We start from the raw sequence: 16,283 nt of genomic DNA on the forward strand, positions 1-16,283 counted from the left end.
TAAATACTTTAAGAAATAGGTCAACAAGCAATCCTTCAACTTCAGCCAAATAGAACTCAGCACAGGGGAAAACCCTAGGAAGAAACTAGTTTTGGAGTACAACGAGAAAAACTAGGGTTTCTTTGACAACCCTAAGCAGAAATAATAGAAACAAGAAGGATGAAACTGCAAAAGGATCAGCTTTTGAACCAGTAGAAATTATAGTATCAATGCTCTGGTACCATGTTTACATTCAGCCTTAAAACAAGAAGAAGAAGGTTTGAAGGAAATGGGTGGCTAAATCTAACCAGCCCCTCAACTATCTTTTATATATTAGGGCATTAAGAAAGAAAATACAATGACAAATCTACCCTTGATTAGTAGGCAGCAAGAAACTTAAGAAATACCCAGGCCCATTAGGCCCAATAAGGAAAACATAAGAGGGCCCAAGCCCAACATAATGTTAGGATCCACAACAGTAAGTAGGACTTTTTATGTCCAGACTAGGCTTCAAGATCGAGCTCAAGATCTAGGCCCAATGGTTGGCCGGGCTTGGGTTCAGGCCTGGACATTTTCTGTTAATAAAGAGGCAAAGCCCAACCTGGCCCTACCTGTGAATAAGTCTAGCAGCAATCAAAGCAAAGATAACTCTCCACCTCTGTTTCCACCTACTTGTAGAGAAGACAGGGAGTCTCCACCTCCATTTCTGCCTCATAGAGAAGATAGGGAGCTTCGGAATCGAAAAAGAAGAGCATAGGAGCTCAACCATCAACTCTCTCTCTCTCTCTTTCTCTCTCATACACACACACATTAACTCTCACTCTCACTCTCACTCTCACACACACCTCTCTTGCACATGCACTGCCCTCATACAGCCATTACACCTAATCCAAATGAAACAAGTCTGATTTGAAATCAAATAAGCTGATATCCATTCAATAGCGAAAGATGGCTCTCACTTACACAACTACTGCTGTCATTGGTCAAATCTGCACAAAACCTAGCCAGGCCCCTCATCTCCAAATGCCATGTCGGACTAGCTGGATTAGATCCAACAATTGAATGTTGGGATTGAAGCTTGAACTCCCTTGACTCCCCACCCAACACTATGTTCACACCATCTACAGCAGCACCAATCTCAAATACACCACCGTTTCATTGGCCCCAACATATTAGTCACATCAATGGAAAACGAGGGAGGCAACAAGGAAGAGGCTGTGTTTTGGCTACCCCATGTCTTGGAATTTCAGCCGATGTTCCATTTCCTGCCCCTGAAATTTGGTCTATAAGATCTGCTCAACAAGGTGTTGTTACTTTTGGAGCCCCACCACAACTTGACTTTCAGTAATGACCACAATGATGGTGTCATCAACATATGCTTGTGATCATGATGTTAGAATGCTCTATCAGTTTCTATATTTTTCTACAAATTTTGTTATTTTTTGGGTGCAACTTTTTTCTTTTTGAAATTTTTATGAAGTTTCCTTTTTTGCATTTTTTATTTCTCTAGCTGATATATATATATCATTTTATGTGTTCTATGCAATTTGTGCTATTTTCGGCTGTGATATATAATTTTCTTTTTTAGAATTTCTATCATTTTTTTCTGCATTTTCTATTTTTGTCTGAAATATATATTTTTGCAAAATTTATTATTTTCTGTGTTGGGTGCAAATTCAGCTATTTTCTGGCTGTAATATATATTTTTCTTTTGAAAATTTACGTTCTTCTACAATTTCTGTTTTTTGGATGAAACATATAGAAAGTTTGTATCCTTTTCTATGTTTTTCACAATATCTTTTTTATATGAAATATATAAATTTATTTATTTTTTAATCAATTTCTATGCTTTTCTGCAACTTTTGCTTTTTCTTTTTCTGAAATACGAATAATTTTGACTTTTTATCAATTCCTATGTTGGTCAATTTCGGGTTACAGGTTGACCCAACCCGGTTTTGCAACATGGCAGCCAGAAAAAGGGACAAAAAGCTTGTTCTCTCAAATCAGAATTTTTTGTGTAGAGAGACTGGGTCGATTGGGCCCCAGTGCATTATTACCTTGTTATTAGTGCTTCTTACATGTTTTGTTTGATAATGAGCATTTTCTTTATGGGCCTGTTAATCTTTTTTTATTTCCTTGAAGTATGTTAATAAGCTGGCTGCCCACATAAGGGCAGACTTGAAATTAGTTCAGGTTAAGTGAGATTAATAAAAAGATAGAGAGGTAGGAAAGAAGTCATTGGACTCTCTTCTCCTCCTTCATCTTCTTCTTCCATTTCTGTTGTTTTCTTCTTCTCCTTTTCTCTTTTACTTGCTATAATCAGAGATTATTCGTCAGATTTGGTGTACTGAATCACATCTTTTTGGTATATGACTTGACAGAACCTGTCTGGTTATGGCATTTGAAATAAAAAAAAAAGTAAAAAAATGTTGAGTGTGGGTAAGAGGGTCAAAATGGGTAGAGTGGGTTCCAACCCACTAATATGCAATTTGTCTGGATTGCAAATGGGTGTGGGTCATTAACAATGTTTAGAAACAGAACTAGACCGGCCAGTTGTGCGTGACCTGAGACATGGCCACTTTGGCCATGCCCTAGAAACCAAAATTGATAGAAAACCGGTCTAAACCAGCTGAGCGGCCGGTTAAATCAAAGAACAGTGAACTGGTCCCGGTTTCATAAAACCACCCGGTCACTAAATGAGATGAAATTTCAAAATGGCAATGGCAAGACTTGAACCCATGATCTTTTAGTCATTGTATTGCCTTGTCACTTTTGATCCATTTCTTCATTTGTGTTCATTTATGCTTCTTTAATGGATATATTGCTTTCATTCACACATATTTTAAAAAAATGTAAGTGGAGAGGCTTGAACCCTAATCATTTGCTTTAAAAATTAAGGAATTAGCCATCTATCTAATATCATTTGCAAAATTATTTATATAGAGTATTCATGTGACCTACAAAATATACATGTATATGCCATATCACCACGGTTGAACCTCTCCCTTTTCCAATTCTATGCCTGGTCCAGTTCTCTAACATTGGTCATTAATGGGTGGATTGGTACTCAACCCGCACCCAACCCAACCCACCCATTTGCCACCCCAATTGTGTTTAATTAACTATCACAAAGAAATAAAACAAAGGCTGGAAAAGAAAAAGAAAATACAAGAAACAGCAAAAAAAAACATGGCGAAGACACCACAAACAAAAATCCTAAGTCCTAATAACCTTTATGCCTTATCTAATTAAGCCTAATACCCAAGAGCTGACCAACCACATCAAGACACCCAACCATAACCCCCCAAACCAAGGGAGCTAACCAGAAATACTGCAAAAAGATTCAAATAAACGTCTCTAGGTCCCAAACATTTATAGAAAGAAATTTCCTTCTAGTAATTTGTCCCTAGGTTCCTTTTATTTGCCTAGGGGAGCATAATGGTGGAAAAACTAATGATTTGATTCATAAAGAACATAACTCATAATGTCAGAGGGAGACTCTCAGATTGCCATTAACTGGATACAATATTTTGAAAGGCATTCACAGGCAAAGCTCATTCTGTAAGATGCACCTTTCCTGAACTTAGTGCACCTCAACTGCCTTGTTGCTATTTTTTGATGAACTAACCTTGCATCTGATATTGAATAAATAATTTATTACAATGCAGATACTATGACACTTGGAGTTTAAACTTTAAACAAAATAGCCTATGTAGGACTAGAATGTACCTTTGTGTTCACAACATGACACTTTAACCAATTGAGCTAATGGGCTTTTTGAAGTTCTTTCTTCAGAGTATAGATGCACATATTCTTGTATGTTAAGTTTTTTGATCAATAAGAGAATGTAAGTTTTTCATATTCTCTTTTTTTTTTCAAAGTAGTGTCTCACTTCTTTCATCCGTGCACCTTGCACATTAGGTTCTGGTTCTGGTTCTGGGAACCCCTTTTCACATCTAAAAGACTGTCTGAATAGGAAGTTCTTCTTCTAAAGATCCTTGGATATCAGGTCATACATCAGAGAGGCTAGATTTGCATATTCTTGTATGTTAAGTTTTTTATATTCTCTTTTTTTTTTTTTCTAAGTGGTTCCTCACTTTTTTTCAGTCATGCATCTTGCCTTGCACCTTGCACCTTAGGCTCTAGGAACCCCTTACACTTTAGTTGCTCTCTTCGCTTTTAAAAGAATGGCTGAATAGGTTCTTCTTCTAATGATCCTTCGATATCAGCTCACCACATCAGAGAGGCTAGATACTTTAGCTTCAGGATTGAACATCTCAAGCAGATGGATTCCAAGGTTGAACAACTTAGTGGATGATTGCCTCACTAGATGTGATTTTTCAAAGAAAGTTTGCTTGGGATCTTATCTTATTAGTCTAAAGTATGCAATTTATATTTGATTTCAGAAGACAACATCAAGGTATCAGTTTTCCACCATGCCTAAAACAAACTAAAACAAGAAAGTAAATGCATGCATAATACATCAAAAAGGTAACAATCATCTAGACAGCCATGTTTGATTATGTGAATAAACCCTAGTTGATTCTAGGTCAAAGTAGAGAAGAAGAAAGAAGAAAGAAAAGAGAAAGAAGAAGAAGGAGAGAAGAAGTGTTCGGCCAGACTAGAGAGAATGTGAAAAAATCACTCTCCTAGCCGACCCACTTGAATTTTATTCATAAAACTTAGAGTTACAAGAAAGACAATTTTGTCCCTCATAGAAGATGGGACACATAACTTAAACTCAGAGACAATAGACCTTTCACTTTCAAGAAGATACACCAGAATGACCAAAATACCCCTGACTCCAGCATTCTAGCACTCTCCCTGAAGCTGGAGAGTATATATCATATAGTCCCAGCTTGTTACAAATGTAATCTATTCTTCCCCGAGACAATCATTTTGTGAAGAGATCTACCCACTAATTTCCTGAGCTCACATGAGATGTAGTTATTACCCCACTTATCACTTTCTCTCTCACAAAGTGACAATCCACTTCAATATGTTTAGTTCTTTCATGAAAGACGGGATTGGATGAGATGTGAACAGTAGCTTGGTTATCACAGTATAGTTTCATGGGTTTGTCAATTGAGAAACCCATCTCCTGTAGGAAGTTCTTCAGCCATACTAGTTCACATGTGGTATGGGCCATAGTCCTGTACTCTGCTTTTGCACTACTTCTTGCCACCACTGTTTGCTTCTTGCTCTTCCAAGTTACAAGATTGCCACCCAGGAAGGTACAATACCCTGTGGTTGACCTCCTGTCTGATATAGAGCCAGCCCAATCAGCATCTATGTACCCTACTATCTCAAGAGTTCCTCCCTTTTGGTATAACAAACCACGACCTGGAGCACCCTTTAGGTACCTAACAATTCTCAGAACAACTTCCCAGTGAGGAACCCGGGGATGTTGCATAAATTGACTCACCACACTCACAGCAAATAATATATCTGGTCGGGTAATGGTCAGGTAGTTCAACTTTCCCACCAACCTTCTGTATCTTCCAGGATCATCAAACTCTTCACCTGCATCCACACTTAACTTGGCATTGAGTTCCATAGGAGTCTCTGCTGGTTTAGCACCTAACAACCCTGTTTCTTCAAGTAAATCAAGAACATATTTTCTCTGACAGGTTGATCCTCTGTTTTGACCTCGCAACCTCTATTCCTAGGAAATACTTTAGCTTCCCCAGATCTTTCGTATTGAAGTGGTCCTGTAAGAATTTTTTCAGCCTGTCAATTCCATTGTTGTCACTTCCAGTTATGACAATATCATCCACATACACGACTAGCAAGATTTTCCCATCCTTTGAGTTATAGCTTAACACAAAATGATCAACCTGACACTGTTTCATCCCAAAGGCCTTCACCACTTCACTGAACCTGCCAAACCATGCACGTGGAGATTGTTTCAGTTCATAGATTGCCTTTTTGAGCCTGCACACCTTACCAGCCTCCCCCTGAGCAACAAACCCTGGTGGTTGCTCCATATACACCTCCTCAACAAGATCACCATGTAGGAAGGCATTTTTTATGTCAAGTTGTACAAGAGGCCAATCATACATAGCAGCTAATGAGATCAACACCCGAACTAAACCAATTTTAGCCACAGGAGAGAATGTCACCATATAGTCCACACCATATAACTGAGAATAGCCCTTGGCCACTAACCGTGCCTTCAATCGTTCCACACTGCCATCAGGAAGATGCTTCACTGTATAGACCCATTTACACCCAATAGTGTGCTTACCAGGAGGAAGGGTGGTGAGTTCCCACGTGTGATTATATTGTAGAGCAGAGAGTTCTTCTTCCATGGCTTGCCGCCAACCTGGGGAGGTAAGGGCTTCCTGTACAGTCTTGGGAATGGGAACCGATGAGAGTAATGATATAAACTTGCAATGAGAAGCAAAAAGGTGAGCAGTGGAAACATAGTCCGAAATGGGATGAGAAGTACAAGTACGTTTACCTTTCCGCAAAGCAATAGGGAGATCAAGATCTGAGGGAGAATGAGCGGTAGCAGGATCTGTCGACAGGTGCTGAAGTGGAGGAGGGGCCGAAGCACTTCTGTGGGTATACACTTGAGTAATTGGCGGCCTCTCTGTAGTAACAGGCATATGATGTGCATCTGCAGTAGGAATTGGAGCTACGGGAAGAGGGTCCACAACCGGTACAGGAAGAGGAACCACAGAGGGAGAAGAAGAGGCCCCGACATTTGAGAAAAATGGAACTGATTCAAAGAAGGTGACATCAGAGCACACAAACGATTTATGAAATTTTGGGTTATAACACATACCCTTTCTGAGTCCTCGAGTAGCCAAGAAAAATACACTTCGTAACTCGAGCATCTAGCTTGTCTACTCCAGGCCCCAAGTGTTGAACAAAACAAACACAGCGAAAGACTCTTGGGGTGAGAGGAAATGGAGACAAAGTGGGAAACAACACGGAGAAGGAGATTGACTTCCAAGGATTGACATGGGCATCCAATTTATCAGAAAACAAGATGTAAGAACAGCATCACTCCAAAAATGCTTTGGGACATGCATATTGATCATCAAGGACTGAGTAGTTTCAAGAAGATGTCTATTTTTCCGTTCAGCTACACCGTTTTGTTGCGGGGTGTAGGCACAAGAAGTTTGATGAATTATTCCATGATGTTCTAGGTATTGCTGAAATGGTGAGGAGATGTATTCTTTGGCATTATCGGAGCAAAGTATTTTCATATGAACACCAAATTGAGTGCGTATTTCAGCATGAAATTTCTGAAAAATAGAGAACAACTCACTACGGTCTTTCATAAGATAGATCCATGTCATCCTTGAAAAGTCATCAACAAAGATTACAAAATACTTAAACCCATTGTATGACACCACTTTAACTGGACCCCATACATCAGAATGAACTAAAGCAAAAGGACTTGAGACACGACTATCAATTCTTGGACTAAATGAGACTCAATGATGTTTTCCCAACTGACATGACTCACAATCTAATGATGAAAGATGACTCAAGGAATGAACTAGTAGCTTCAAAGCCTTGAGGGATGACCAAGTTTGCAGTGCCATTGGAGAGGAGTAAGAGATGACTGAAAAGCCACTGGGGGGCCACCACCATCAAGGTAATACAAACCACCTGCTTCATGCCCTCCACCAATCTTCTTCCTCGTCTTGAGATCGTGAAACACACAAGAAGAAGGATAGAAGGTTACAGAACAATTAAGGGACTTGGTTAATCTGCTAACAGACATAAGGTTAAAAGGGAACTTAGGAACATATAAAACAGATGCTAAAGACAAGGAGGAGAGATCAACATCACCAACACCACAAATAGGAGATGTAGAACCATTAGCAAGTGTAACTGTTTGAGATGTGGAGGAGCGAGAAAGGAAAGAAAATACATCAAGAGTCCCAGACATATGGTCCGAGGCTCCAGAATCAATGATCCAGGGTGAGGCTTTGGAAGCTAAGCAAGTCATACCTGAATGGGCAAGTGTAGTTGTGTTATGTTGAGATGTTTGAAGGAACTACTCATATACTGCCCATGGTACACTCATCATTTCCTGCCCGGAAGCACACGCGGGTGTGGAGGAGGTTGGGGCAGTTTGCTGGCTTTCAGTAATTGTGCTACTACTCTTAGATGTAGCATGGTTAGCCCAAGTGTTGGGTGGACCACGCAAATCATAGCAGAAATTAACTGTGTGCCCCTCTAAGCCACAATGTGTACATTTTCACTGAGCAGTACTCCTTCCTTTTCCACGGCCTCCCCCTGACTCTCGGCCTCCAGTCCGGCCACTAGCCCGGTTAAATATGTGTCCACCACGGTTGCTTGAAGGGCCACTGCTGCCACCACCATTTCTACTTCCACGGCCACTTCCTTTAGTCACTACCAAACCAGATCTATCAGAGAAGGAAGAATGTTCCACCGGCTCAATGGATGTCCTCTTAAGACGGGCAAAAACTTCTTCAAGTGAGGGGAGAGCTGATCCCCACAATATCTGTGCTCTGACAGGCTCATACTTAGCCTTCAAGCCCACAAGAAACCTAGTCACATCAAGTTGTTCACGTTGCTTTTGTTGCATCTGGACATCTGATGTTAGAGGGTGATACACATTGAGCTCATTACGAATGTTCCTCAAACTTGCATAGTACTCTTCCAAGCTTTGACTCCCTTGCTTCAATTGAAGTACTCTTAGTATAACTGATACACCCTAGTTGTATTGTCTTGTCCAAAGTACAACTTCTTAGCATGATCCCAGATTTCCTTAGTTGTATCTAGGAACATGAAGTTCACACTAATCTTTGGTTCCATGCTGTTCTAGAGCCATGTCATTATCTGTGCATCTTCTTGTTCCCAGTCACAAAAACCAAGGGGAATCAGAGGAAGGTTTCTCCTCTCTTACATGTTTTACCTTCCTCTTGGCCTTCAAGAACACCTCCACAGATTTTGCCCATGGTACATAATTCTCACCATTCAACTTGATGGATGTCATTTGAACACTTAGATAGTCTGGAGAAAGCATGACACCTGTCTTGTTATCATTCCCATTTTCAAATGAAGCCATCTTAATTATTTCACCTTCAAATATACAACACAACCTCACACTCTTTCACAAGGCTTATCTCACTTATAACACCACTAACTCCAGCTTCTTTAAATACACATTACACACCACACACTAAGGCTGAAATCACTCAGTCTTCACATCAAACACCTGGGCTGCACACTGCAGAACCATTCACCATCAACACACTAAGACGGAAATCACACAGTCTTCACATCAAACACTTGGACTGCACACTGCAGAACTGATTACACACAAGGTCCAGGAGATCAATTTTTAAATATTTAGAAACATAGATACACCAATCACCATGACACAACCACCACCAATCTACTGCTATTGTGAACTTCAGCAGTCGACAACTCTTCTTTCAGCATACATATGAAGAGAAATGCAGAGGAACACGACTGAAATGCATATCAGTCACACCGAGCATCACCACAACCAACTTTTGAAGCAAAAAGAAAACATTCAGTCCCTTACTTGGACAAGCAACAGTAGTGCTCATACCTGTCCACATTAAGCCCTCTTCGATACTGAATAGAGGGTTTAATATACCACTCCAACGACCACCACAGCAACGACCGGAGGCATTCTCACCTCCAGGCCCACAAAACGACAGCTCCTTTTCAGCCCCTTATCGAACCTCCACTCAGGTTAGTCGGAAAAGAAGAAGATGACTGTGAAGGTTGGCGGCGAACCCAGAAAGAGAACAGCAGCAAGAAAGAAGTGAGGATACAACCTTACAGCTCTGATACCATGTGAATAAACCCTAGTTGATTCTAGGTCAAAGTAGAGAAGAAGAAAGAAGAAAGAAAAGAGAAAGAAGAAGAAGAAGGAGAGAAGAAGAGTGTTCGGCCAGACTAGAGAGAATGTGAAAAAATCACTCTCCTAGCCGACCCACTTGAATTTTATTCATAAAACTTAGAGTTACAAGAAAAACAATTTTATCCCTCATAGAAGATGGGACACATAACTTAAACTCAGATACAATAGACCTTTCACTTTCAAGAAGATAACCAGAATGACCAAAATACCCCTGACTCGAGCATTCTAACAGATTACATACCACCAATCATCTTATATCTAAGGGGACACCATTAGACCACCTGTATTATTTTATTTATGTGGTTTAGAGAGCGAATTCAAAATTTATTGATTCATTACAGTTTTATTTTTTATATTTGGATCCATTTTCTTCAGCTATTCAAACAGAACTTGGTGGTTTCCAAAAATCCTCCTAATCAAATTTCATCATGGACAGTAAGTGGTTTTTCCCAGCAAGGAAGAATCCCATGGAATCTGCTGCATTTGCACTAGAGTGGTCAATATGGACGGAACAGAACAGCAGAATTTTTTATAGAAAACAAGCTACAAAGGAAGCTGTTATAGGGAAATTAAAGGAACCCTGCCATGGGTTAGCATTCTCAAACAATTTTCTGGTTTCAAACAGGATGGCTTTAAAAGGCACTGGGAACAGATTTTTTTTTCTTCCTTTGCTGCATAAAGGTCATGTTCTTGTATTGATAAATCTTGGTTATAGATGGCATCCCTGTTGATTTTCATGCTTTAGTTGTAGGGAACCTCTCCCTCTTTTTTTGATCAATATATTTTTTATCAATAGAATCTCTCCCTCTTTTATTAATACAAATTTCATTTATCAAAAAAATACATAAAAAGTAGCAATATCTGCATGCTATATAATTTTTTAATGTCCTCTAAAAAATCTGCTAATTAAATATTTTTATATGTTTTAGACTACTATTAGTTATAATAGTAGACATTTCTACATTTAAAGAGCTACATGCATATGCTGAAACATAGGAAAAGCACAATTTTCAGAATCATCTAATACTCTTCAAATCAACAATTACCCACTATTAGTACACTCAAGTCTTTTTATGCTGCCATGATTAGATGCCAGATCAAGGAAACTGATATTAACAGTTTGTGGGGAGATAGGATCATGGACGAGTCTTCATGATCAAAAATAGACATATAAGTTCTGAGGAAACTCACAAATCATAGATTTGCTTCAGGACCTTTCTTTTCTATGAGTTTTGATCAAGTTCAGAAGAATGTTAATTCCTAGATTGTTCTGATGGCTTTATCCCAGCTAAGCCCTCCAAAACCTGATCAACACTTGATATTTGTTATCCAATCATTTGTACCACACTATCTATCATTTCATGCACATATAGTGTGCAAAATCATCCAACTTTAGATGTTGAATCACTTGGAACTTCCTTTTTTCACTTGCCTATATGTTTAAGTTCAAGGAAGAAATAAGTTAACTTAAACTGTTCTCAAAGCATCAATTGATTGATTAAAGGTCTGTTTTTCTCTTTTGTTGCTCATTCATCTTAAGATGATCAGAGGACACATGATATTGTCCCAGAGGATCAAATACAACCTTCTGTTTGAGGATGTCCCTCCACAATTATATAATAATGTTTCTCTTGAGAAAAAGGATAGATAAAGTAAAATTATCAAATTTGCAACCAAAAGGAAAAAATGGATAAACAAGAAAAATTAGCAATGTGGGGCCTGTTCTAACAAACCTCAGCCACAACATTGGGGTGAGCATCATTAGTTATATGAACATCTCGATATTCAATGTCATCGAACCTTTCATCTCTCCTGGGAGACTCAAAAGTTTGAATGCTGCTCATGTGAAATTGGCTCAGCTCTGCTTTTACCATATCAATCACTGAAGTAAACTGAGCATTTTCTTTCTCAAGTAAATTCTTAATGTCAAATCGGTGCAGAGTGTAAAAATGGCGCAACTCTGATATTCTTTTCATAATCACGTCATCCGAAAGAATCTGCATTCAAGTAAACAAGACACAAGATTAAGCAAAAGAAAGAGAGATTCAATTATAAACTTAAGATACCATTATGTTCTTACCCTCTTCTTTTCCAATTTGTGGATTTTCTTCTTTAGGTGATCTTCAATCTCCAATCCCTAAATACCAGTTATATTATCTTAGTATTGATAAGCCAGCCCATGAAAAAGAAATTATCACCCATGTTCTTTTGAAGAATAGATCCATACCACTCGAAGCTTGTTTTGAAGATTATCCACTGAGCATCTTAATCTTTCCAGCTCTTCTTCTAAAGCACCCTGCATTGCAAGTCACTTTAAGTGCAGACAGAAAATAACAGAATGAAAGAGCTGCTTCATCATCACTTACAATGTCTCCTTTTCTTCATCAGTGCCAAATTCATTACAATCAGAAAAGAGTTTAACGTTAGTTGTGAACAAAAAGGTTTTGTTAGGACAAGTCCTTGATAGTGTGGAATAGCAAGAGAGGATCTATGTGGATAACCTCAAATAGTTTGGCTAAGGCAACAGTTAGTTGAGTTGCGCACAGAAGGAGAAATCATACATATAAGTAACTTTTATAATCTCAAAATGCTGAGTGCATTACCAAATATTAATAGCAAACAAACCTAAAAACAATACCATGGTAAAAGCAATAAAACAACATATGACAAAAACTTATTGTATATAAGTTGACTGGCTTCAGAAAGAGGAGAGGGGATGGTGGGCTTTCATGAATGAGAAAAGGAAATTTAGATACTTGATGCAAGGAATGGATGTCAAGCTGAATTGGGTTAAGAGAGATGCCAACTCCATGGCTGATGCTTAAGCTAAACAAAGGGTGGGAAGAAACTCTAATTTTTTGGCTATATTGTAATTCATTTTATGGCTTCTATATGGGGGAGTTAAGAGAGTTTTTCTCCTCCTTTTTGTATCTTCCTTTGGCTTAATAATTAATGAACTTCAGTTATTGATCTATATATATAGACCAAGAAAGACATGGACTAATGTATTAAGAAATTATTTAAGTACTCATAGTCTAACAATAGATATGGTACTAAAGTCTAAACATAATAAAATGGTGAAACAGGACTCATGTAGCCAAATCCATATAGTTGAGACAAGGCTTAGATGATAATGAGGAGGATGAGGATATAATATATCTTTAAATGAAAGAAAGAGCATCCACACATCCTATAAAGAAATTATGCTTTTTTCAAATTTCCATTTTATACAATTATCTCTCTCCAAAATATGATAGGATATGGATGCACTTATTGGGACAAAGGACATTGATGTGATAACCAATTACTAGCTTGACACAGTAATACTTGTATCATTGTGCTCAATTCTAGACGCTCCAATATGATGACATATTGTACAGGAGATGGGCCGAATGGCCCAGAGACTGACATTTCACGTTATGTTATGTTTCTCTCTGTTATGGGCCTTATTCTGGGCCCATACTCTGTAATGATCTGTTTTTTGTATTTTCCTGCCCACTCAAGGGCCTCTCTGTAATTTGTCAAAGATTAACTTCTTAATAAGATGTTTAGAGTGTTAGAGAGAGGTTATGTTTGAACCTCTTACTCTCTAACACTCATTGCCGCCAGCTCTCTCTTCTCTTCTTCTCTTGTTTGTTTATTTTCTGGTTTGCATCTAATCTCAAACAGTTCCATACATCAAGTGGACTGTTTTTCAACTTGGTATCAGAGCGGGCCATTGCTTGGCGTGTCCCTCATGTGGTTCTAGTTCAGCCAACTGCATGAGGAGGTTCTAGGGCTGAAAGTTTACAGTCATCCACCTGGTTCTTGGAGGTCATTGGAGGATGCCCAAGTTTCTACACACTTGGAGAAGGGTTCGGTGACCAGGAAGAATCAGAGAGCAAGGTGTTCGGCCTGATTTGAAATCAGAGAAAAGGATTTCGAAGTTATCTCAGAGAACAAGTGTTCGGCCTAGTTTGAAGTTCAAACCAGAGACTCTCTTACTGTAAGTTTTTTCTCAGTCCTTTGCTGGGTTGTTTTTTGTTGTTTGGGAGGACTGTTAAAGCATTCAAAGCCCACCTCCATTCGGCCCAATGTTGCTGGACTGATTCTACTCAGAAATTTCTGGGTTATTTTGGAAGTGCTATTCAGCTGATTATTGGACTGCCAAGCTGCTGAAACTGATCTAAACTAAGTGGTACTAGTCTCATCTTCATCCCAGCCTCTTCTTGGACCTATACTGAACACTTTGAAGTGGTTTCTTCTAGTTAACAGTAGGTTGTTAACTACTGCACACTGAGTGTTCGACAAAAGGTCTCTTAAGGACTATGGCCTTTTTTTTCTTCTCTTTGAGACAACAGTTGTTGGGAACCTGAAATACCTTGTGATTGGAGGTTTGCTGGGTGTCCTTTGAAGGCTGAAAAAGTATAGAAAGAGCTACCACCGAGCTGGACTGTCACAGTTATCAAGATTGAACTGATTCTGTGAGCTAATTGTTGTTGCCTATTCAGCTCAAACTAAGCTCATCAAGACCCCCAGTACTTTGGGAAACCTATTAAAATCCTAATTGGAGCCTTTACATGATGGATTTCTCAAACCTTGAAAACAAGAATGTTGTTGAATATGGACAGATTTTGGGAACCCCAGCCGATTCTATGCTGGTTGTAACTACAGTTAAACTTCATGGGACCAACTACTTGGCTTGGTCACAATCAGTGAAAATCCATATTTGTAGCAAAGGAAAATGGGGTTTTATTTCTGAGAGCAAGAAAGCTCCTTCAGAGGATGATCCATCTTATGAGAGATGGGTGCAAGAAAACTACACAGTGATTGGGTGGCTTGTGAACTCAATGCAGCCACAGATTAGTCAGCATTAAAGCTCCTTCAGAGGATGATCCATCTTATGAGAGATGGGTGCAAGAAAACTACACAGTGATTGGGTGGCTTGTGAACTCAATGCAGCCACAGATTAGTCAGCATTATCTGTGGATGAACTCGACTAAAGAAATCTGGGATAGTGTTGCAGAAACTTACTCCCAAAAGTTGAATGTTGCCAGAGCTTACAAACTGAGAAGTGATGTGAAGAATCTAAGACAGGGGGAGGTCACTTGCAGCATACTTCTCAACCCTAAAATCTTTATGGCAAGAGATTGATTTGATAGAGGCTGTGACATGGGATACCCCTAAGGATGCTGACACATATAGAAAATTGGTTGAAAGGAATAGGGTCTTTGAGTTCTTGACAGGGTTGAATTCTGAATATGACATTACAAAGCAAAACATCTTGTCTAAGGAAGATGTTTCATTGTCTCAAGCATATGCTTTGGTCAGCAGTGAAGAAAGTAGGAGGCAAGTGTAGGTTCAAGGAGTCAGTATCAATGATCATTTTGCAAATATGGGAATTAAACCCAAAGGGGTTACAGGAGCTCCCAGTGGCACAAGAAAGAAGGAGGTGGTGTGTGAATATTGCAAGAAGCCGAAACACACCAAGGACAAGTGCTGGAAATTGCATCCCAGTCTTGTCCCTATCCGATTCCAGAAGAAGAATGATAGTAGAAAGACAAGAAGTGCACATGTAGCCAAAAATACAGATACAGAGGTTGAGACAGCCAGTGCACAATTGGCAGCCATGAAAACTGAATATGAGAAGTTTGGAAAGATGATCAGCTAGCTTGAAGGTGTAACTTCATCATCCAACCCTTTTGGAAGTCCAGCCACCACCGCATTTGCTCACTCAGGTATAAGGGCTTCTGCTAACCATGCATCCACCTCAGGTAATCCCAAGACCCCTTGGATCATAGACTCAGGTGCTTCTGATCACATGACCAACCTCTCCACTTTGTTTGTTTCATATGATTTGCTTCCTGGTCGTGACAAAATCACCTTAGCTGATGGTTCTCTTGCCCCTATTTCTAGCAAGGGAACTGTCAAGCCTACAGACTCCTTACTCTTATCTTCCACTCTTCATGTACCTAAATTAAATACTAACTTATTATCTGTAAGTAGCTTGACCAAGTCATTGAATTGTTGTGCAACATTTTTCCCTTCTCACTGTGTGTTTCAGGACCTGAAGTCTCGGAAGGTAATTGGGAGTGGCCATGAAGCGAATGGAATATACTTGCTCGACACCCCTAGCCAATGCTTTGATCATCCCAAGAATGTTGCTTTTGGTTCTACTTCTTTAGAGTCTGTCAGTCAAATTATGTTGAGTCATTGTCGGTTGGGTCATTTACCTTTTTCTGCTTTAAGTCATTTGCTTCCCAAACTGTTTAAGGGAGTCAGTGTGTCCAGTCTCAATTGTGAGTCATGTCAGTTGTCAAAGCATTGTAGAAACAATTACCCTATGAGCAATAAAAGATCTTCTTTTCCTTTTCATATTGTACACTCTGATGTGTGGGGGCCTTACCACTTATCCTCTATGGAGGGTTACAGATATTTTATC

The 16,283-nt window shown here is 39.2% G+C and overlaps 1 protein-coding gene across 1 annotated transcript in view; it reads right to left on the reverse strand.

Annotated features, from left to right (window-relative positions):
• MEE13 (myosin heavy chain-like protein) overlaps positions 1-16,283 on the reverse strand; it is an 85,198-nt gene that overhangs the window by 22,338 nt on the left and 46,577 nt on the right. Inside the window, exons 10-12 of the mRNA XM_088969874.1 lie at positions 12,090-12,158; positions 11,943-11,999; positions 11,596-11,859 (exon numbers count right to left, since the gene is read on the reverse strand). Coding sequence (XP_088826000.1) covers positions 11,596-11,859; positions 11,943-11,999; positions 12,090-12,158 — 390 coding nt within the window. The remainder of the gene's footprint in view (positions 1-11,595; positions 11,860-11,942; positions 12,000-12,089; positions 12,159-16,283) is intronic.

The sequence above is a fragment of the Nelumbo lutea genome, chromosome 1 (assembly GCF_056320005.1).
Source record: "Nelumbo lutea isolate HS-2025 chromosome 1, American lotus-T2T, whole genome shotgun sequence".
NCBI lineage: Eukaryota > Viridiplantae > Streptophyta > Magnoliopsida > Proteales > Nelumbonaceae > Nelumbo > Nelumbo lutea.